We start from the raw sequence: 24,590 nt of genomic DNA, 5'->3' as shown, positions 1-24,590 counted from the left end.
CCAGACAGTGGCCTTCTCAATTTTATTTATTAATGACATTTCGGATTCTAAGTGCACAAAGTCCTTAATAAAAAAAATAAAAAAAATGTATCCCCTTAGTCCGTGGATACTAGATGGACATGAATAGTAATGCAACATTTGACCTTTAGTGCACCTCACTCGAGCTCACATTTCATTAAGATGATGGAAAAGGTATAATAATATTGGACAGCATAATTTGTAAATAGGTTTTTACACAGGAGTCGCTTTACACTGTGCACAGCTAGCATAGCTTAGTCCTCTGATGATTTGTTTTAGTTGAGCATGCACGCTATAAAATATCTGCAGGTTCATATAGCCCACACAGCAGTGCATCATGTCCTTATATGAGCCACGTGCGCAGGAATCGTGCCAGACTCTGCTGACAGCTGGCAACACTCCCATTGCACTGTATCTCGTCAACAGGCAAAGCACGACGCTACAGTACGAGGCTACAGTATTGCCTAAAATACATTGTCATTGAGGTCTTCTTCAATATTGTCATGCTGTCATCTCCGAATCATAGGCTACAGTAGCCAAGCGCCTGCACTGCTAGTCAACGTGACGTCACACTCAGCATGGCGGTCAAGGTGACTCCGTCAATATTTCTTATAAGAAATTAATATTACTTGTATTTAAACGGTTTATTTATATTGGATATGGACGCTAGTTTACCGATGCGGACGCATATATTATATACTTTTTTTTAACGAACAGAATGGTCATCTTTCAGCATCTTTTCGTGGGCACGTCGGCCTTGGAGAGATAATTGAGTAATGTTTACCTTGTTACAGTGTATTGTTTATTGATCTAATGGAAGTTATTCCGCTACTTTTATTGTATAGCACGTTTATTGTGGTGAAGGTCGAGTAGGCGGTTCAGTAATGAAAATAGCAAAGGCGACCATGTTGCTGGTGGCAGGGCTGATATTCAACTGTAGACTACGAGTCCTGTAGCCTATTACTGATTTTTCAAACATCGAACCTTCAAAGACAAGCAACCGATTGCTGTCTCCGCACTAATTATTTTATTATATTGTAGCCTATGCAGTGTCGTTGCGTCCTATGGAATTCTCATACTGTCATTGTATTACCAGATTCATCAAGGTTTGGATTTGATGACTCCAACTGTATATTTTAGGTGGAAACAACCGCAAGAGGCGATTCCAATGAGCTGAGGACTATATTTCTGAAGGTAAGACTGTCATTCACAAGTGGTCCCAATATTGCTATGGCACTAAAATAGTCATTATTTATATTCTTTGATTCTTTAAATGCAGCTGTTCTTGGATGAATGAAAAGAGCATGCAACTTTTAATTTATTGTCTTTAATGATAACCTAGATTGTAAGGCAAAGCTACATTATGGAAAAGCTACTGAGACCATAATTTAACTCTCTCTCTCTCTCTCTCTCTCTCTCTCTCACACACACACACACACACACACACACACACACACACACACACACACACACACACACACACACACACACACACACACACACACACACACACACACACACACACACACACGCGCGCACACACACACACACACACACACACACACACACACATACATGCACACACACACACACACACAAACACACACACTCACACATACACACACACACACAGAGAGAGAGCGAGAGAGAGATACACTTGAGTGTGCTGCCTCTACTGTTCAATACTACAAGGAAAGGTCACACAAATGCTTGGACTAATTCTGGATCACCTTCACCAAGGAATTTCTCCTTGCCTGACTTCTTTTAGGGTGTGACATTTACTTGGATCTTCAGATGTCTGGAAGATACAGATGTTTTTGCAAATCATTTCAAACATGCGTTCTTGTGCTTTACAAAGTCACACATAGTAACAAGCAGAAGGCTGCTAGGCCATTGTTAGGAGTGTAAACATGTTTCTTGCAACAGACAGCACCAGGGAGGGACTCCTTATTTGACCTAGTACTATTTTAGGACCTTCTTCTTTCTTCATACAACACTGCATTGATTAATTCTGAAAGCACCCCAATGAATATTAGGCATAGCTGTTTTAATATGCACCTGTAATTAATATTAGGCATAGCTGTTTTAATATGCACCTGTAATTAATATTAGGCATAGCTGTTTTAATATGCACCTTTAATTAGTAATAAACATATCACACTGAAATAGCTAGTTAATTAATGGATGAAAGGGCCATTTTGTCCAACCTGCCTAATCTGATCAAGAAGCACTTGAGGCTTGTTGTGAAGATAAATTGATGCCAAATGATGTAGTGAATAAATGGGTTAATAAATTGGTTGGAATTAATACTTTCACTTAAAACATTAACTCAAGAGTGTGCAGTGAGATGTGGTCTCAAATGCATTCTTTGTAAAGGTCTCTTTCTTTCTCTCTCTTTTACTGTCTCTCACTCTTTCTTCTTTTATTTTTCACTCTCTCACTCTCTCACTCCCTCTGACCCCCCCCCCCCCCCTCTCTCTCTCTCTCTCTCTCTCTCTCTCTCTCTCTCTCTCTCTCTCTTTCTCTCTCTCTCGCTCTCTCTCTCTCTCTCTCTCTCTCTCTCTCCCTCTCTCTCTCTCTCTCTCTCGCTCTTGCTCACTCCCTCTCTCTCCCTGTGCTTGGCTGTATACCCAGAGCCTGGCCTTTATGCTGCCAGTTCATGCAGTGCTTGTGTTTCCTGAGCTATCTCTGTTCCAGCTTGTAACCCAACCCTGACTCCAAAACTGACCTTTCATTTTCTAAAGCCTAGACGAGAGGTCAGTTTTAGCACCACCAGTGCTAAAAATGCTGTTCCTATTCTCTTTCTAAGCAGTGCACATGCATTCAATGCACATTAGTCCCCTGTAGCTCAGTTGGTAGAGCATGGCACTTGCAACGCCAGGGTTGTGGGTTCGTTTCCCATGGGGGGCCAGTATCAAAATGTATGCACTCACTAACTGTAAGTCACTCTGGATACGAGCGTCTGCTAAATGACTAAAATGTAAATGTATGTGTAAAGTTATAAATGGATTTGATTATAACTGTCTGTGTCTTAATTTAGAAATACATTTTTCAGATGACTTGGCAGTCCCTTGCAATGCCACAGCTGAAGCCCTAATGTCACATATCATTATACGCTGCTCTAGTACTTATCTATTACATTGTACTTACAACATCCCATATTGTATATGAAATATAATATACTGCACTGCACTTATCTCCATACGTGATTGTGACACTTAACATGATAGTGGTTTGTGAAGCTTTGTTGCCTTGATGACTTGCTACACTACAGCTTGTGCTGTGTCATTGTGGGTAAAAAAAAAAGAACATAAAATAATAACCAATTTCTCTCTAGGAGGTAATAATACATCTTGAAACTTTATTGAAGTGTTTTGAAAGCAAGTAGCTGAAGTTCTCTATCTGTTTATTCACTGAACAACTCAAATAAATTACTAGAACACAATGAATTGCAAGAACTAGATTGTTTTTGAACTATGGTATTTTTGCCTAGCATTGATGGAATGTCTAGAAGCACATAATATAAATCAAAATAAGTATAACTATGGAGACAAAATCAAGATAGAAACACAGACACACTATTGTCAGAAGTAAAGTTAACTGTAAGTGTTGTCAGATACAGTAGGTGTTGAGGGAACTGTGATATAACGCAAAGAAAGGCTGTGTTGGGAAAGTGACTCCAGGCATGGAGTTTTGTATGAGTATGAGTTTGTATTGAGTTTCTGAGAATTTACATTTTACACTCATCTGGGTCTTTTGTCTCCCTTCAGCATGCCAGTGTGGTTGAGGATGGGGAGCATTACATGTCCCCCAGGGACTTTGTGCAGAACTTCCTGGGTCTGCACAACCAGCCGGACCACAACCGGAAGACTGTGCAGCTGATCGCTGGAGTAGCTGACACCAGCAAGGATGGGTAAGTCTACTTCCACTACGTGTCATCTTTTGCACATTTATCATTCCAGTGTTAATACGAAATTGTAACTATTTTGCACTATGGCCTATTTATTGCCTTACCTCCATAACTTACTACATTCACACACACTGTATATATATTTTCTGTTGTATTTTTGACTTTATGTTTTGTTTACCCCATATGTAACTCTGTGTTGTTGTTTTTATCGCACTGCTTTGCTTTATCTTGGCCAGGTCGCAGTTGTAAATGAGAACTTGTTCTCAACTGGCTTACCTGGTTAAATAAAGGTTATATAAAAAAAAATAGATGATCCTCAACATTAGTGACCCTGATATAGAAGGGGTTAACAAGAGTTTCTACAAGACATCATACAGCGGAAATGGAATTGAGATTTTTTAAAGAAAAAAAGGGTCAAACTAACATTTTGATGACTGTTTCACTACCTACAAGATCCCAATGTAACCATGTGATACACACAATGTGGTTCTAAATGTTACGTGAACAGATATAGGATCTTAATTTGACCACACTGTTGCAGGAGAACTTTCCTGCAATTCAGGAAATGTAAAACTTGTAGTGTATTTGAGGTTTAAAAAGGCTTCTGAAGTTAATAACTTCCACTTTGAAATTTCAGACCTGATTTTCCCTTATGAAAAATGTATCAACCCCTACAAAAAATGTCCATTAATTATAATCCACATAAAAATTCACATTTCCTGTTGCTGCAGGATTATCCTGCTGTAGCAAACTGGCTCAAATTAAGATCCTACATCTGTATTGGTGTAGACAAGGAGTAGTAAAGAGAAATCAGTCACATGGAGAAAGTGATTAATGATTAATCACAAGGTTGTTCACATTGCCTGAATAGCCATCTTCATCAGTTGTTTAACACCCCATGTTTGTTTTTATTGAATATCCACCTGATAAGATAAGCGGACGTATTATTTGCATAATGCCAAAGACTGGAGATAGCATCTCGTTTAAATAAAACTAAACAGCACGTTCCTATCCACACCATAGACTGTAGAGCATATTATAAACATGGGTCAAATAAATAGTTATACAGCACTTGACCTTTTCTTGAAAAGAAAATGCTCCAACATCTAAAAGTGGTTGTTTTAACGACTGTTGCTTTTGCTCACTTTTATGTAAATGATACAGGTAGGCTACAGTTATTTGTGTGCTCAAATGAAGTTAGGGTTCCTGATGTACCTTTGAATTTGCAGAGAAATGTCATTTTTTCAGATAGTACTCTTTCTTTCTTGTCCAAACAGACTGATCTCTTTCCAGGAGTTTCTGGCCTTTGAATCGGTTCTGTGTGTCCCAGATGCCCTTTTCATAGTTGCCTTTCAGTTGTTTGACAAGACTGGCACAGGGGACATCTCATTTGGTATGTACATGGGGATGCCCAATGACCTGGTGTGTGGGGATGGCTGTCCTGTTGCATCCCAGTCCTGTCTGTTTCATGTCATAATCATGTCATAGCTAATGGGCACAGCATCAGTAGAGCGTTTACCTAGGGGCAATGACCATACACTTTCCCATTGTGCAAGACCCATTTCTATGTAAGAAGTGGATGATATAAGATGAATATATCTCATGTATAACTAAGGACCTTGTGCAATAAGGTGCTGTATAGCTGTTTTCAGTGTAGAAAATGAATGTAGGTCTCGCATGTGTGCTTAGTGTGTATTCAGTTTGTGCGCTAGTGTGTCTCTCTATACTGGGCTTCTGGAGACTGCAGAGTAGTATAGGGTTGGTCAGTCAGCAGCTTCTATTCTAGAGGTGTCGTCTAAGCGAAGAATAGTCTCAGCTCTGAGAGAGCTGTGGGTAATACCACATCATAACAAGTCACATCTTTACAGGACAAAAGATTGGTTGCAATGCTCATTGTGCAGCACGGGTCCCCATGAAGGCGATAGAAAATGAAGGCAGTGCTCAGACACAGTGTCCTAGATATGCTTAGAACTCACACAACATGATGGCGATGGGATTGTCAGCAAGGCCATATTCCCCCTCTGTGCATATCGACTGGATTTGTAGGTTCCCAGAAATGAGATAAGGACATATATTGTATGTTTTTTGTTTTTCTTTCAATCTCTTGATGTTACTCATCAATCTTTCATTTGGCAGCCAATGTGCGGGACATCTTCAGCCAGACCACAGTGCACCACCACATCCCCTTCAACTGGGACTGTGAGTTCATCAGGCTACACTTTGGCAATGACAGAAAGAAGAACCTCAGCTACCTGGAGTTCACTCAGTTTCTGCAGGTACTGTATAGGCATGGACATTACCAGCCACCTTATGAACAGTACAAATGTTGGAGGCAATTTTTCTATCATGGTTTAGGTAGACATGGGCGGATTATAATAGCATAATAAACACACCATTATGTAACGTATTGAAGCTGTAACAAGTATAAGTAATCACCAAAACAGGGAGGGCTATGTACAGTGGGGAAAAAATGTATTTAGTCAGCCACCAATTGTGCAAGTTCTCCCACTTAAAAAGATGAGAGAGGCCTGTAATTCATCATAGGTACACGTCAACTATGACAGACAAAATGAGAAAAAAAATCCAGAAAATCACATTGTAGGATTTTTTATGAATTTATTTGCAAATTATGGTGGAAAATAAGTATTTGGTCACCTACAAACAAGCAAGATTTCTGGCTCTCACAGACCTGTAACTTCTTCTTTAAGAGGCTCCTCTGTCCTCCACTCGTTACCTGTATTAATGGCACCTGTTTGAACTTGTTATCAGTATAAAATACACCTGTCCACAACCTCAAACAGTCACACTCCAAACTCCACTATGGCCAAGACCAAAGAGCTGTCAAAGGACACCAGAAACAAAATTGTAGACCTGCACCAGGCTGGGAAGACTGAATCTGCAATAGGTAAGCAGCTTGGTTTGAAGAAATCAACTGTGGGAGCAATTATTAGGAAATGGAAGACATACAAGACCACTGATAATCTCCCTCGATCTGGGGCTCCACGCAAGATCTCACCCCGTGGGGTCAAAATGATCACAAGAACGGTGAGCAAAAATCCCAGAACCACACGGGGGGACCTAGTGAATGACCTGCAGAGAGCTGGGACCAAAGTAACAAAGCCTACCATCAGTAACACACTACGCCGCCAGGGACTCAAATCCTGCAGTGCCAGACGTGTCCCCCTGCTTAAGCCAGTACATGTCCAGGCCCATCTGAAGTTTGCTAGAGTGCATTTGGATGATCCAGAAGAGGATTGGGAGAATGTCATATGGTCAGATGAAACCAAAATAGAACTTTTTGGTAAAAACTCAACTCGTCGTGTTTGGAGGACAAAGAATGCCGAGTTGCATCCAAAGAACACCATACCTACTGTGAAGCATGGGGGTGGAAACATCATGCTTTGGGGCTGTTTTTCTGCAAAGGGACCAGGACGACTGATCCGTGTAAAGGAAAGAATGAATGGGGCCATGTATCATGATATTTTGAGTGAAAACCTCCTTCCATCAGCAAGGGCATTGAAGATGAAACGTGGCTGGGTCTTTCAGCATGACAATGATCCCAAACACACCGCCCGGGCAACGAAGGAGTGGCTTCGTAAGAAGCATTTCAAGGTCCTGGAGTGGCCTAGCCAGTCTCCAGATCTCAACCCCATAGAAAATCTTTGGAGGGAGTTGAAAGTCCGTGTTGCCCAGCGACAGCCCCAAAACATCACTGCTCTAGAGGAGATCTGCATGGAGGAATGGGCCAAAATACCAGCAACAGTGTGTGAAAGCCTTGTGAAGACTTACAGAAAACGTTTGACCTGTGTCATTGCCAACAAAGGGTATATAACAAAGTATTGAGAAACTTTTGTTATTGACCAAATACTTATTTTCCACCATAATTTGCAAATAAATTCATTAAAAATCCTACAATGTGATTTTCTGGAGAAAAAAATTCTAATTTTGTCTGTCATAGTTGACGTGTACCTATGATGAAAATTACAGGCCTCTCTCATCTTTTTAAGTGGGAGAACTTGCACAATTGGTGGCTGACTAAATACTTTTTTTCCCCACTGTATGTGAGTATTATATGAGCCATAAAGCCAGTAGTACAGTGCCTTGCAAAAGTATTCATCCCCCTTGGCGTTTTTTCCTATTTTGTTGCGTTACAACCTGTAATTTAAATGGATTTTTATTTGGATTTCATGTAATGGACATACACAAAATAGTCCAAATTGGTGAAGTGAAATGAAAAAAAGAACTTGTTTAAAAAAAATCTAAAAAATAAATAATGGAAAAGTGGTGCGTGCATATGTATTCACCCCCTTTGCTATGAAGCCCCTAAATAAGATCTGGTGCAACCAATTACCTTCAGAAGTCACATAATTAGTTGAATAGAGTCCACCTGTGTGCAATCTAAGTGTCACATGATCTGTCACATGATCTCAGTATATATACACCTGTTCTGAAAGGCCCCAGAGTCTGCAACACCACTAAGCAAGGGGCGCCACCAAGCAAGCGGCACCATGAAGACCAAGGAGCTCTCCAAACAGGTCAGGGACAAAGTTGTGGAGAAGTACAGATCAGGGTTGGGTTATAAAAAAATATCCAAAACTTTGAACATCCCACGGAGCACCATTAAATCCATTATTAAGAAATGGAAAGAATATGGCACCACAACAAACCTGCCAAGAGAGGGCTGCCCACCAAAACTCACGGACCAGGCAAGGAGGGCATTAATCAGAGAGGCAACAAAGAGACCAAAGATAACCCTGAAGGAGCTGCAAAGCTCCACAGTGGAGATTGGAGTATCTGTCCATAGGACTACTTTAAGCCGTACACTCCACAGAGCTGGGGTTTACGGAAGAGTGGCCAGAAAAAAGCCATTGCTTAAAGAAAAAAATAAGCAAACACGTTTGGTGTTCGCAAAAAGGCATGTGGGAGACTCCCCAAACATATGGAAGAAGGTACTCTGGTCAGATGAGACTAAAATTGAGCTTTTTGGCCACTGGGCAAAAATCCCAGTGGCTAGATGTGACAAGCTTATAGAGACATACCCCAAGAGACTTGCAGCTGTAATTGCTGTAAAACGTGGCTCTACAAAGTATTGACTTTGGGGGGGGTGAATAGTTATGCACGCTCAAGTTTTCTGTTTTTTTGTCTTATTTCTTGTTTGTTTCACAATAAAAAATATGGTGGTAGTGGTAGGCATGTTGTGTAAATCAAATGAAACAAACCCCAAAAAATCTATTTTAATTCCAGGTTGTAAGGCAACAAAATAGAAAAAATGCCAAGGGGGGTGAATACTTTCGCAAGCCACTGTATGGCTGTGGACGTAGCTTGTTTGGAGTGAAGGGGTTTGTGGGCTCAGATGATGAGCAGGGTGGTCTGGGAGTTGGAATGGCTTGGCTGTGGTTCCACTACTCTACTGTGTGTAAAGCCTCAGCAGTTTGCGGTGGATCATGGTTGACTAAGGGTTCCCACCAGCGCACAAGGACTCTTGTGTGTGACCTTTTCATTCAAACCAACATTTGGTTTAGCTGTTATTTCTCTGCTGATGTTTTGTAACATTGTTTCCAGCTAATACATTCTTGAATGTGATTCAGCTAAATCTAACATAGTCATAAACAAAACTGCTGAAAGTTTAGTGCATTTTTTAACAGAATATGTCCTTCCACCTTCTGGAGGTTACATTGTTCCAGTCTAACTGGAATTAAAAAACATAACTGTTAGTATACAAGGAAAGTAAACAGCGCCTGTAGTGTGGGTCTTATGTGCTACAGTATCCATCTTTAGTGCAGCATCCAAGTACTGTACAGATCTTAATTTGATCACTCTTTTGTTGCTGAGAATTTTCCTGCACAGCAGGAAATGCAAACTTGTAGTGTATTTGAGGTTTAAAAGGTCTTTCTAAAGTTTGTAATTTCCACTTTAAAATGTCAGACTTGATTTAACTTAACGAAAAGTGTATCAGCCCCTACAAAAAATGTCAATTTATTATAATCCACATTTCCTGTTGCTGCAGGACTATTTTCCTGCTGTAGCAAACTGGCTTGAATTAAGATCCTACATCTGTACCTGCATTTGGGTATCAAAGTAATCCCCAACTCTTACAAGATATGGAGTAAAAGTGTATAGTATAAAAAGTTACCATGATGCACTGTTTTCTGTTATGGCACAATGAGTTATGTATATAGATGAGAAGTATCCGCTGCTATTATGTGATCAGCTTTGACAGCAGAGCTGACCCTGGGGCAGTGGCCCCCCTGCTTCCCCTCTGATTGCATGGCTGTCCTATTGAATCATCCCTGTGCTCCTCCCGACACACCTGCCTGCTGTCCTGCACAGGCCTGGGATCAGACTTCAGGGGGACATGGTTTTTATTAGACTCCTGAGAGACAGCGATGATTACAAGAGCCAGGGTCTAACACTGTCACATCTAATGCTTCCACATGCGCCAAACTGCGTCCGACATCGTCCAACATGATGTCATGTTTTTTTCCAATGTTCCATTTCATCCAAGGTAATTTAATGCGTTTATGTCACAGGAGCCTGCTCTTTGTATATTTTGTTCAAACTTATACCCTTTCCTCTCAATGTAGGAGCTGCAGTTGGAGCATGCCCGCCAGGCGTTTGCCCAGAAGGATAAGAGCAAGATTGGTACCATCTCTGCCATGGACTTCAGCGACATCATGGCCACCATCCGCCACCATATGCTCACCCCCTTTGTGGAGGAGAACCTGGTCTCAGTTAGTTAGAGACAGCTATGGTTTCCCAGTTTCAACATTAGATTATTGTAAGGGCACTGTGTGCATGAGGAGACCTCACAGTGTCTGTTCCTCTCTCCATAGGCGGCTGGAGGCAGCACTTCCCACATGGTGAGCTTCTCCTACTTCAATGCCTTCAACGCCCTCCTTAACAACATGGAGCTGATCCGCAAGATCTACAGCACACTAGCTGGCACATACAAGGATACCCTCGTCACCAAAGGTACACATGTAGGATCTTAATTTGAGCAAGTTTGCTACAGCAGGATATAATCCTGCAGCAACAGGAAATGTGAATAATTGTGTGGATTATAATTAATATACATTTTTACAGGGGTTGGTAAATTGAAGGAAAATTAAGTCTGAAATTTGTAAGTGGAAATTTCAAACTTCAGAAGCCTTTTTAAACCTCAAATACACTACAAATTTAAAATTTCCGGCATTGCAGGAAAGTCCTCTTGCAACAGGGTGATCAAATTAAGATTCTACATTTGTAGCCTACTCCTGCTCATACCTCATTTGAGAGTGAGGAAATGTGATTTCATACATGAACTGAGGCTGTACAGTACTATCATGGGTGTTTCACCTCTCTTGACAGAATGGTGTCAGGAAACACAATATAATTTTTCCTTAGCTCTAAGTAAATAAGGTCAATTAACACTGTAATATTATGTTTTACAGTGGGGGAAAAACGTATTTAGTCAGCCACCAATTGTGCAAGTTCTCCCACTTAAAAAGATGAGAGAGGCCTGTAATTTTCATCATAGGTACACGTCAACTATGACAGACAAAATGAGAGAGAAAAATCCAGAAAATCACATTGTAGGATTTTTAATGAATTTATTTGCAAATTATGGTGGAAAATAAGTATTTGGTCAATAACAAAAGTTTCTCAATACTTTGTTATATACCCTTTGTTGGCAATGACACAGGTCAAACGTTTTCTGTAAGTCTTCACAAGGCTTTCACACACTGTTGCTGGTATTTTGGCCCATTCCTCCATGCAGATCTCCTCTAGAGCAGTGATGTTTTGGGGCTGTCGCTGGGCAACACGGACTTTCAACTCCCTCCAAAGATTTTCTATGGGGTTGAGATCTGGAGACTGGCTAGGCCACTCCAGGACCTTGAAATGCTTCTTACGAAGCCACTCCTTCGTTGCCCGGGTGGTGTGTTTGGGATCATTGTCATGCTGAAAGACCCAGCCACGTTTCATCTTCAATGCCCTTGCTGATGGAAGGAGGTTTTCACTCAAAATCTCACGATACATGGCCCCAATCATTCTTTCCTTTACACGGATAAGTCGTCCTGGTCCCTTTGCAGAAAAACAGCCCCAAAGCATGATGTTTCCACCCCCATGCTTCACAGTAGGTATGGTGTTCTTTGGATGCAACTCAGCATTCTTTGTCCTCCAAACACGACGAGTTGAGTTTTTACCAAAAAGTTATATTTAGGTTTCATCTGACCATATGACATTCTCCCAATCCTCTTCTGGATCATCCAAATGCACTCTAGCAAACTTCAGACGGGCCTGGACATGTACTGGCTTAAGCAGGGGGACACGTCTGGCACTGCAGGATTTGAGTCCCTGGCGGCGTAGTGTGTTACTGATGGTAGGCTTTGTTACTTTGGTCCCAGCTCTCTGTTGGTCATTCACTAGGTCCCCCCGTGTGGTTCTGGGATTTTTGCTCACCGTTCTTGTGATAATTTTGACCCCACGGGGTGAGATCCTGCGTGGAGCCCCAGATCGAGGGAGATTATCAGTGGTCTTGTATGTCTTCCATTTCCTAATAATTGCTCCTACAGTTGATTTCTTCAAACCAAGCTGCTTACCTATTGCAGATTCAGTGTTCCCAGCCTGGTGCAGGTCTACAATTTTGTTTCTGGTGTCCTTTGACAGCTCTTTGATCTTGGCCATAGTGGAGTTTGGAGTGTGACTGTTTGAGGTTGTGGACAGGTGTCTTTTATACTGATAACAAGTTCAAACAGGTGCCATTAATACAGGTAACAAGTGGAGGACAGAGGAGCCTCTTAAAGAAGAAGTTACAGGTCTGTGAGAGCCAGAAATCTTGCTTGTTTATAGGTGACCAAATACTTATTTTCCACCATAATTTGCAAATAAATTCATAAAAAATCCTACAATGTGATTTTCTTGATTTTTTTTCCTCAATTTGTCTGTCATAGTTGACGTGTACCTATGATGAAAATTACAGGCCTCTCTCATCTTTTTAAGTGGGAGAACTTGCACAATTGGTGGCTGACTAAATACTTTTTTCCCCCACTGTATTAGTTTAGACTGTTCCCTTAGATCTGTGGAATTGATAGTTGACCTGTTCTGATAGTGATAGTTATTTATGTTATATTTTCCCTTTCACCTTTGCAGTGTACTGCTGATGTGGTTGGTTACCCTTGCAGCAGGTCTACCCACCCACTGTATCCCTACATCCCTAGTCTTAGTAAGTGACCCCCTGCCTGGTTTTTCTTACATAACATGCCTTCCTCTGTTCCGTATTGTTCCACAGAAGAGTTTGTTAGTGCTGCCAACAAGTTTGGTCAGATCAATCCAATGGAAATTGACATCCTGTACCAGCTCTCTGGTCTCCACGCTCATTCTGGGTAAGGTTCAAACTCTCTCCAGTCTCAGTGACACATCACCGGTGCTTTGTGCTTTTTACTCACACGCATACAACATGGCCTTTGCATGGCCAAATATTGAATTACTGTCCTCCACATGAATTCAATATATCTAACACATTTATTGTAAATAGCTTTTTCTGATGAATCTGTGAATGGAAAAAAAGTTACATTTATATTTATTGGATGTAAATTATAAGTTATTGCCCATTCAGTTTAACAACTGTGGCTCCACTGGTTGATTTACAAGAGAAACGTAAGCATGGATACAGACTTTACGATGCGTTGGGCCAGTGAGGAATATCTGTGTATCACTGGCATTAAGACAGCTTTATTTACTGCTTGAGTTGTGGGAATATATCCAGCTTTGTTTGTCTGTTGTGTATACAAACTCATATTAAAGCTGCAATAACCTCAAGTTATAAGGCTGTAAAATGTCTGTGGAAAATCTTGCATCACCTCCGTGTGAGGGATGCTGTGTTTGGTTTTCCTGGCGTAACGTTGTGATTCTCCCCTGCTGTTCTTAAGAAAGCTCAACTTGGCGGACATCGAGAGGATAGCACCATTGGAGGAGGGCGCACTCCCATACCACCTGGCTGAGATCCAAAGACAGGTACCCTGCTGAATGACTGACCACATGGAGTTACCTGCTGCCTTTTATCTACTGCATGCCTTCTTCTCCCACTATGCTTTCTTATTAGAGCGCAACAAAAGGGAGTGTTTGATGACGTAATTAGCAGAGTGTTGATGTTTTCTCTTTCTTTGTGAATGTGCATTATGAACACCTAGGATAAAAGCATGTCCCATTTTATTCAGTGTGGACATATACATCAGACACAATCACATATCTGTGAAGCTTTTATCAGGATGGCTTTTCAGGAGTCTGCTAGTGTGTGGAGCATCTGGCTAAATCTGTTTAGAGTAGGAGGCTAGGAGCACAGTGAGAGTGCTGGAGAGATGTGGATCTAGGAGGCGGAAATAGTTCCTATCTTTCCAAACGACACAGCTCTGTAAATCAGACTGTGGTCAGGCCTTGGTCCACTCACGCTCCGGGACTTCTGCTCAGAGGTCTGGAATGTGGCTTTGGGGAAAAAGGAATGACAAGAACATGTTGGTGTTCTCAGGTCTGCCCCTTTGTGGAAGTAGGATAATTGCTTAAACCCTTTGATCAAGGCCTCGATCTCATTAGCATGCTGCCTTCAGTGAAAGCAGCTGGGGAGGTGGATGGGCCTGATCTGGGAGATGTTGCTCACTACACCAAGGAGGGCAGACACACTCCAACTGTTACTTAGCCAGTGTAATAATTAATGTAGAGACGTATCTCTACATGGGAAAGGCTTGTGGGATTAAGCTGTTACACGGCAGCACAGAGAAAACAAAGGGGCTCCACTTTCAACATCAAGAACAAAACCAGAGATCAGGCAGATAACACAAAATTATGCTTAGTTGAAAAAAATTCAACTAAGCATGAGGCCTTCAACCTCTCACTAGCTTCATCGTAATCAATGGATAGTTCTGGAAAGTTATCCTACACAGTACTGTATCCGTAGCCTGAGTGTCTATGTCGTGACATACAATACTGGCTTATGAATAAGACTTATACCACGACAAGATGTCTACATTCCATAGCTTCCCTCCTCTGTTGAGTGGTCCATAACATTTTTCTTTCCACAATGTATCTGGTTCACTACAGTTTAATAGAAGTCGATTCATTCCTGGTGTTCTGATCTCCTGTCTTTTCTCCCTCAACAGCAAGCTCACGGGGATCCACATCGGTCTGTCTTGCTCCAGGCTGCAGAGTCTGCTTACAGGTTCGGTCTGGGCGCACTCGCTGGAGGTGAGTGACATGTCTACGGAAGAGCCCCCGGCCCACTGAGGGGTAACCCAAGCTGGTCAGACTGGCGCACTGAGTCCCTGGGGCCGGGTCTGCCCATTGTGCTTCAGGGAGAGGTGCTCTGATCTGAGGCTCCCGCATTGTGCTGCTGTGCCACTGGTGGCTCCAGGCTGTCTTTGGAGCCGGAGCTTTGGAATGACACAAATCTTCCGGAACCGCTATGGAATCTCTGTCTAATTACTCTGGGAGGAACTGATACAAGGAACCTCTGACATGACAGCCATTGAGATAGGCACAGACACAGAGAGAGAGAGAGAGAGAGAGAGAGAGAGAGAGTGTGTGTATGTACAGTGGGGGAAAAAAGTATTTAGTCAGCCACCAATTGTGCAAGTTCTCCCACTTAAAAAGATGAGAGAGGCCTGTAATTTTCATCATAGGTACATGTCAACTATGACAGACAAAATGAGAAAAAAATTCCAGAAAATCACATTGTAGGATTTTTAATGAATTTATTTGCAAATTATGGTGGAAAATAAGTATTTGGTCAATAACAAAAGTTTCTCAATACTTTGTTATATACCCTTTGTTGGCAATGACACAGGTCAAACGTTTTCTGTAAGTCTTCACAAGGTTTTCACACACTGTTGCTGGTATTTTGGCCCATTCCTCCATGCAGATCTCCTCTAGAGCAGTGATGTTTTGGGGCTGTCGCTGGGCAACACGGACTTTCAACTCCCTCCAAAGATTTTCTATGGGGTTGAGATCTGGAGACTGGCTAGGCCACTCCAGGACCTTGAAATGCTTCTTACGAAGCCACTCCTTCGTTGCCAGGGTGGTGTGTTTGGGATCATTGTCATGCTGAAAGACCCAGCCACATTTCATCTTCAATGCCCTTGCTGATGGAAGGAGGTTTTCACTCAAAATCTCACGATACATGGCCCCAATCATTCTTTCCTTTACACGGATAAGTCGTCCTGGTCCCTTTGCAGAAAAACAGCCCCAAAGCATGATGTTTCCACCCCCATGCTTCACAGTAGGTATGGTGTTCTTTGGATGCAACTCAGCATTCTTTGTCCTCCAAACACGACGAGTTGAGTTTTTACCAAAAAGTTATATTTTGGTTTCATCTGACCATATGACATTCTCCCAATCCTCTTCTGGATCATCCAAATGCACTCTAATAAACTTCAGACGGGCCTGGACATGTACTGGCTTAAGCAGGGGGACACGTCTGGCACTGCAGGATTTGAGTCCCTGGCGGCGTAGTGTGTTACTGATGGTAGGCTTTGTTACTTTGGTCCCAGCTCTCTGCAGGTCATTCACTAGGTCCCCCCGTGTGGTTCTGGGATTTTTGCTCACCGTTCTTGTGATCATTTTGACCCCACGGGGTGAGATCTTGCGTGGAGCCCCAGATCGAGGGAGATTATCAGTGGTCTTGTATGTCTTCCATTTCCTAATAATTGCTCCCACAGTTGATTTCTTCAAACCAAGCTGCTTACCTATTGCAGATTCAGTGTTCCCAGCCTGGTGCAGGTCTACAATTTTGTTTCTGGTGTCCTTTGACAGCTCTTTGGTCTTGGCCATAGTGGAGTTTGGAGTGTGACTGTTTGAGGTTGTGGACAGGTGTCTTTTATACTGATAACAAGTTCAAACAGGTGCCATTAATACAGGTAACGAGTGGAGGACAGAGGAGCCTCTTAAAGAAGAAGTTACAGGTCTGTGAGAGCCAGAAATCTTGCTTGTTTGTAGGTGACCAAATACTTATTTTCCACCATAATTTGCTAATAAATTCATTAAAGATCCTACAATGTGATTTTCTGGATTTCTTTTCCTCATTTTGTCTGTCATAGTTGACGTGTACCTATGATGAAAATTACAGGCCTCTCTCATCTTTTTAAGTCGGAGAACTTGCACAATTGGTGGCTGACTAAATACTTTTTTTCCCCACTGTATGTGCGTGTGTGTGTGTGTGTGAGTGCAACCAACATGCAACTTCCTAAGACCCTATGTCTTTGTGGGCTGTGGGTCTTTGAACCAGCTGCTGAGGAAGGTGATCAGTTCTGAATGATCAATGGACAGTTGAGGGAAATCGGTGCCTCTCCATGGCGATGATGAGACCTTTCTCAACCTCTCTTGCTGATGAAGGGTGTCAGCTCTTTGCATGCTTGAGAGCCAGAGTCATTACAAGGCCTTTGATGTCAGAGACAAGACATGACAAGCCGCTGTGGCTAAGAGCTGCATTTAGGGAAACCTGCTGCATGGCTGCCTCGTCAGACAATAGACACAATCTACACAACGGCTCTCCCACAGACTCCATAGTCAATACTCTGTCTGGGCCTAATGACTGTTGTTCTTGTTTATATGCCCACAGCAAAACAATAAAACACCAATCTTTAGCTATACTATACTAACCAATCTTTAGTACCTAAAAACTGTCTGCTAAATAGTTAAAATAATTATACATATATTTGCTGTGAATATATGAAGATCATAGAATATTATCACCAAGAAGAGTATGTTGATGGTGTGAATACAGTATGTTGATGGTGTGAGGACAGTATGCTGATGGTGTGAATACAGTATGTTGATGGTGTGTGTACAGTATGTTGATGGTGTAAATACAGTATGTTGATGGTGTAAATACAGTATGTTGATGGTGTGAATACAGTATGTTGATGGTTTGAATACAGTATGTTGATGGTGTGAATACAGTATGTTGATGGTGTGAATACAGTATGTTGATGGTGTGTGATTTTCAGCCACGGGTGCGACCGCTGTGTACCCCATTGATCTGGTGAAGACCCGTATGCAGAACCAGCGCTCCACCAGCTCCTTCGTAGGAGAGCTCATGTACAAGAACAGCTTCGACTGTGCCAAGAAAGTGTTCCGATATGAGGGATTCTTTGGATTCTACAGAGGTATAAACTAAAGCATGGTGAATGGGTTTCTATTATGTAATGCTAGATACGGTCATCGGGTCCTCCAAAACAAGTTATGTTGTTCTGCCAGGATCATCATCCGCATGGTTTGCATAATAGCAGAAACATTTGCCTTCATGTTCTAAATTCACCAAGTCCATGGAGGGCCACATTGTCATTACCTAGCTAGCTGAAAACGTCCCAGAGGAAAAACGCAAACAGAACTCATGTAGAAGTGTCAGATCCATGTTTTCCAGTATAGTGATAACGGTGCTGAAGGCTTGTGATATATAAAACTGTGAGAGGGCTCTCAGATGAAGGAAGTCAAGACTGCCATCTACTGCTGCCTCCGTCACTGCAGCTCTTTGTTAGTCCTCTCTGCTCTGTCCTCCTTCCTCCCTCTTTATCTTTCCACACTGATGAGAGGGGGATTGACTGAGAGACAGACATGCTTGACTGTTTTCTGGCTGCATACCATGAGGAGTCACTCACTAGCTCCTTCAGAAGTTTATCTGGCTCACTGAAGGACGGACGGTGAAACAGTACAGTGGTTATCAGCGCTATAGCACTGACCCCCCTCCCACCAGGGCCACACAGCTCTCTCTGTTCCACACGACACTGGGATCAGGCCACAACAATGCTGAGTCCATACAACTGCCAGTGTCATATTTGAGCTTTTTGTTCATTTGAATGGGAGGCATTGTCGTTTGGTGCATCAGATGTATCAGCCGTATCTGTAAATATTGATTGTTTATTTTACCCAGACAAGAATCATGCTGATTTCATTGTAGGGACTGTCAGTGGATGCATTCATTTCCAGTCAGTGTCTTCCTCTGACAGGAAATCTAAAAGGTCTCCATGAATACTGTTTTGCAGGTCTCGTACCACAGCTTATCGGTGTTGCCCCAGAGAAAGCTATCAAACTCACGGTAAGTCATTACAATCATTTCCCTTAGAGTGCCTTCACTTTCATTGCACAATAAGGAAAAGTTGTACCCTTCGTATGTTGAACATGAATACCATCTCACAGAAAATACAATACGTCTTCCAAAATCCAAGACGTGACTAGATGCACTCATTGTCATTCTCCTTGAGGATTTTTTTTTTTTAAAGTGTGCTTTGTGCTTGTCTGATTATCTTCTCTTTTCTTACAGATGAATGACTTTGTAAGAGACAAATTCACCACAGAAGATAACACCATTCCCCTGTTTGCAGAAGTCCTGGCTGGTGCAACTGTAAGTATTGACGTGAGGATGTCTTCGTATAGACAGTCTGTCTATACAGAGTGAGGGCTGAAAATACCCTTGTGCTTCATGCAAAGCAAAGTTAAAGTGTTGGCATTGACTCACATAAATCTAATTGACCTTGATGTGGGGGAAGTGAAACAAGATTTTTGTTGAAACTAAAACATTCTGTAAGATTTTCTCTTTCAGTTTATGAACATTTGCATCTCATGGGTGTACATTTTGAATTCCAGACATTGAGCCAAGAACGGGAGGACATTTTTGTGGTTTTCAAACTCCTTCAACTTCAAGGTTTAGCTTAATTCTTTCTGACTGATATGAAAATACAATTATAAGCTTTTCATTTTCAATTAGAATTACGGATATTGAGTTATTGTATATAAATGTAAGCTCTAATTCAAGCTTCCCGCCAGTGTATTGACATCCTAAATAACTAGGGGGGCTGAATAGAAAGGCGCTCTTTGGTCTCTGAACCCTATAATTGGGCACAATTTGAGAAATGATGCCTGTGAATGGACTATTTTTACCTCAGCGTGCTAATTAGGCACACTAACGTTTGGTGAGTGCATTGGTTAAAAAGCGCGCAATTCCGTCGGCCTACCTCTCTGCTAAATGAGTCCAAGTGAAACGAAACAGACAGGGCGGGGAGGAGAGCCTGCAGGTTGCCTACGGAGGGCAGGGTCTGTGGGGTTATGACCCCTGTCAGCCTGTAATTGGAGGAAGAAGGGCTGGAGGGCCATGGGATGGAGCTGGCTTTACCTCACTGTGATTGAGTTTGACAGGACTGCACATACCTGAGGCCTGATCTGCCATGGGCCCATGGGCACCACAGGTCCATACACCATACAAGTACAACAACAAGCATAGCATGCACCCTATAACTTTTTAGTTCTGGTGAAGGACACCACCCTGCAATGTTATCTTCTCTAATGTATTATGTAAGCATTGATATTCATGTTTGTGAGATTTTCCCCATAGTATTAATTTCTTGCACATCTGATAAACATGGTCTTCATGTAAAGTAGTTTCACATTGTAGAGCAGGGGTCTTCAACCTTTTCTTGCCCAGGGACCCCCTTCCAGGCAAACCGATGACCCAGGGACCCCCATCATATGTTACCAAAAAATAATCACATATCTTGTCTTATCATCAGGTGAATGATATTGGCAAGGAGAAGTAATCAACATTTTAAAATGAATAGATTTGATAGACAGTTTAATTATTTTGACCTCCCCACAATATAACTGGAAGAGGAAGTGTAAACTCTAACACAGCCTATTAGCTAGAAAGGTAACTCCAAACACATTTTCGCTAAAAGATCATCTGTTTAGCTGGTAGGCCATGTGTTGGCAAAAAATGAATGTCCAAGTCAAGAAAGCTTACCGGCAGCCAGCGGCACTTGCCGCACTAGTAGCCTATTTGTGAGTGCTTTTTCAAAGCCCATGTCAAATACTACAGTGAGTGTAATTGAATCCAACGAGTGTAATTTGCTCAATATTAGGAGTTGAGAAATAAAGTTGACATCATTACAAAGAAGATACTATATTCTCCTCTTTTTTACTGCAGGTATGTCATTCAAAAATACATGTATTCTGTTGTTGCTAGCGATGTTCATAAAATACCCCACTGACATGTTTTCTTTTTTTTACATACCCCAGTTGAATAACCCTGTTGTAGAGGGCAAATGTTCTGTTAGTTTGTTGTAATGTTATCCCTCCTGACTGAATGAATAAGTGGGGAATATAAAGGAGATAGAGACAGAGGGATGAATGCATAAATCTTCAGAGTAGCAGATGTTCCCCTTCCACTTTGAAAATGACTAAACGTGCCTGAGCTTTTTTTAGGACAGCGCTCGGATGTTTACAGATAGGAGCCCTGCCCTCTGTGTCACCAGCAGGCATCCAGGGGCCTGATTAGATTTGGGGAGGGTGATAAATGTGCCTGAGTCAGAGGGGCTGTGCCCTTGGGCGTCCCTGTCTTGGCCCTGAGCAGAGCATGGTGATTCAGCGCTCTCCCCTGGGAATGGGGTGAATTGGGGAAGTGTGCGGGGCGAGGCCAGGCTGGGCCACTCACCCCTCTACAGGAGGTGCCTGGGGTGCCTGGGGAGAGGGAAGGGGCAGAGGGCTGGTGCCAGGGTCAGGGCCTTCCAGCCTTGAGCCAGGCTTCTCCTCACACCACGCCTGTCTTTCCCTGACCCCACTGTTTCCTCCCTCAATGTCTGCTTGTTTCTCCTGCTCCCATCAAGACCACTGTCTGACAGCGCGACATTAGCGCTAGAAAAGTGTATTTTGTGTTTAAGTTTACAAAGCTAATTTGAAAGTGCTTATTGGGGTGAAATGCTTAGGCACCATAAGTTATTATCATCCTCACCATGGGCTGACCCCTTAATCATAGGACACAAGTAAACAAATAAATGAAAAGGATTTAATTACTGTAAGTGATTACTTTCATTTGACAATTTAAGTTTTGCATTATAGATATAGATTTATTTGTGAGATGGAAAGTGAGTAAGACAGAAAATGAGTAAGACGATCTTATAACATTGCTGTTACTGGTGCACTGTGACATGTATTGTTGCTTCTCACCCTAACCTGGGTTGTGTTCTGCAGGCTGGAGGCTCCCAGGTGATCTTCACCAATCCTCTGGAGATAGTCAAGATCCGTCTCCAGGTGGCCGGAGAGATCACCACGTCCCGAAGGGTTGGTGCCCTGACTGTGGTCAGGGACCTGGGCCTCTTTGGCCTCTACAAGGTGGGTAAACTCCTCTACATCACAGCACCACTCTAAAAACCTATGTTATAGCCTAACTCAACCACCTCTGCATGATGTCACCCCCAAGGGCAGCTTATGCTGCTGTGATGTTGAACAATACATACTGTATGACTGTTTAACAATGCTATTACATAAGACAATGCTGATATTACATAAGGAATATGAGAGTTCTGATGAGCAGGCACAGTCTGCAGTAGGATGACTAGCTAGATTCCCAACTGACTATTACAATCATATTATGTCTTTCCAAAACAGTGTTTAACATGCAGGGAGACCACGGCTGCCAACAACCAACAGAAAATGAGGGGGGATTATGCTTTACCACTGCTCCTTTCCAAGTTCTCGTGGGTTTACTTACATCTCGAGTAATGTGTTCATGGTCCATATTTTAATGAGAAGCAGACAATGTGGAGCTTGTTAAAAGAGACTCACTTCCTCCCTGTGGATGGGCCCAGTAGACCACGGGTCCATGTTAATGCTGTCTCGGTGTGTGTCTGAGAGACTGCGGGCTGGGAGGGAGGGAGCTCTCTGGGGGCCCCGGGGGAAACCACGGGGGAGCAGTGCTGCCTGGGGGCCTTCTGGCTCCTTCTGTGACCCACCGCACCGCCAGGCTCCTCTGTTGGTTGGCTGAGGTTCACAGCCAGCCAACAATAATCCACTGGAGCTCCCAGGCTAGATGATCCCGTAGCCACAGCGGCCGCCTGAACCACTGCAATTACCCTCTACACCATCAGGGTCAAACATATGAATTACAGTAGAATATTCAGTATTGTAGAATATTCAGTACAGTAGTCCAAACCTGGACTAAAGAGACCAGATGTCGACACTACTTAACTCATTTGATGTTGATGATTCCACATAAACCTGTGCAATATACAATACTGTATTTTCAGTATAGAATCTTTTTCTAAAAGCACTCAAAGCGTTATCATGAGAAAATATCTAATAAAGTAATGTACCATGAAAATGCGATGTTCTTGCAGGTGTAGTTATTTTGGGTCATATAAAATAAATCATTATGCGTTTGTGTGTCCTAGGGAGCGAAAGCCTGTTTTCTGCGTGACATCCCGTTCTCTGCCATCTACTTCCCTGTGTACGCCCACACCAAGGCTGAGTTTGCAGACGAACAGGGCAGAATTGGCGCTTTGCAGCTGCTCACTGCTGGTGCCATAGCAGGTAACTAGCGCTAACAACCACAGCTGCAAACCTCACCATCTCAACCTATAGACATAGCATCGACACTAGACCTGAAGAAATGCTTAAGGTCAATTAATATATATATTTTTTTATCATTAACAGTATATTCAATATGATTGTAATCTACTTTCTATAACATGTACAGTAAATGACTGGACATTCTGTTCCTTTTCTATTTTAAACCTGGCATTGTACTGCACTGCTTGCCATCAGTGGTGATACTGTTCCTGCATAGTGAGAGTGCCTCATTATGTGGGTTGTGCAACACCTCCTAAGGTATACCTGCTGCCTCCCTGGTGACCCCTGCCGATGTCGTCAAGACCAGGCTTCAGGTGGCGGCACGCGCAGGCCAGACCACATACAACGGCGTTATAGACTGCTTCAGGAAGATCATTGCTGAGGAGGGCTTCAGGGCCCTGTGGAAGGGAGCAGGAGGTAGGGGACACACGCACTCAAATGAGCGGTTTCATGACTGGGAAATTAGGCACTCCGTGGCTCCCATAATTGCTCTCTTGAAGACATCAGAGAAAATGTGAAATCCCACATTGTAATTTTAACCTCTGTCCCACCAGCCCGTGTCTGCAGGTCCTCGCCACAGTTTGGTGTAACCTTGGTGACTTATGAACTCTTGCAGAGATGGTTCTACATCGACTTTGGAGGACAGTGAGTATTCTGTCTGGCTCACCTATAGTGAACTGAAGTACACTTACAGTTACAAGGATGTCAGTTTATGTCTGCCATTGTATGTTGTTTATCCTTCCCAAATCTTTTCCCCCCAGTCGCCCCACCGGTTCTGAGCCAACTCCTAAGTCGAGGATCTCCGACCTTCCCCCTGTAAGTGCTGACCACGTAGGAGGCTACCGTCTGGCTGCTGCCACGTTCGCTGGTGTGGAGAACAAGTTTGGTCTACACCTGCCCAAGTTCAAGTCTTCTGGAGTGGTGTCTGTTAGCCAAGCCCCAGCTGTGCCCAAAAACGAGCCTACGGCCTCGTAAGCTGTCGGTCTCCCTCTCAACACTTTACTGCTAAATGGCTGCAAGCTCCTTGAGTAGGGCGTCTTAAAATGTCTCTGTCCTGTCATCCCTCTGAAATGGTTTGGTTAAAAAATTTAACATCTCTTCTCCTTCATTCATAGGCATTTGAAACGCTCTCTTTGAATGCTGCATGAATAGTGCTTCCTTGGTTTGTCTTTGAATAGCTGTTACTGTACATATTGTACATCTCAGTGGAGAGACATTATAGCATTGAAAAGGAGTGGTGTTACTATTGTGTTTCTTGAAGTGAGGCTTTGATGTCGGCTCGTCAGTCAAATTTCAGAGA

At 42.7% G+C, this 24,590-nt stretch overlaps 1 protein-coding gene across 1 annotated transcript; it reads left to right on the top strand.

Annotated features, from left to right (window-relative positions):
- Positions 1-596: 596 nt before the first annotated feature.
- On the top strand, positions 597-24,265 carry LOC311130111 (electrogenic aspartate/glutamate antiporter SLC25A12, mitochondrial-like; the record flags this gene model as incomplete). Its single annotated transcript, XM_084162792.1, has 18 exons — positions 597-608; positions 1,159-1,212; positions 3,789-3,931; positions 5,206-5,321; positions 6,065-6,204; positions 10,513-10,659; positions 10,762-10,900; positions 13,197-13,290; positions 13,837-13,921; positions 15,061-15,145; positions 17,902-18,060; positions 18,937-18,989; positions 19,215-19,295; positions 21,914-22,054; positions 23,113-23,251; positions 23,549-23,707; positions 23,845-23,935; positions 24,052-24,265. 18 exons carry the CDS (start codon positions 597-599, stop codon positions 24,263-24,265), a joined length of 2,052 nt encoding a protein of 683 aa, XP_084018918.1.
- Between the last annotated feature and the right edge of the window lie 325 nt (positions 24,266-24,590).

The sequence above is a fragment of the Coregonus lavaretus genome (genome assembly GCF_964263955.1).
Source record: "Coregonus lavaretus genome assembly, chromosome: 5".
Taxonomy (NCBI): Eukaryota; Metazoa; Chordata; class Actinopteri; order Salmoniformes; family Salmonidae; genus Coregonus; species Coregonus lavaretus.
The sequence above is the reverse complement of the archived record's forward strand: the minus strand, read 5'-3'. Positions and strand labels throughout refer to the sequence as shown.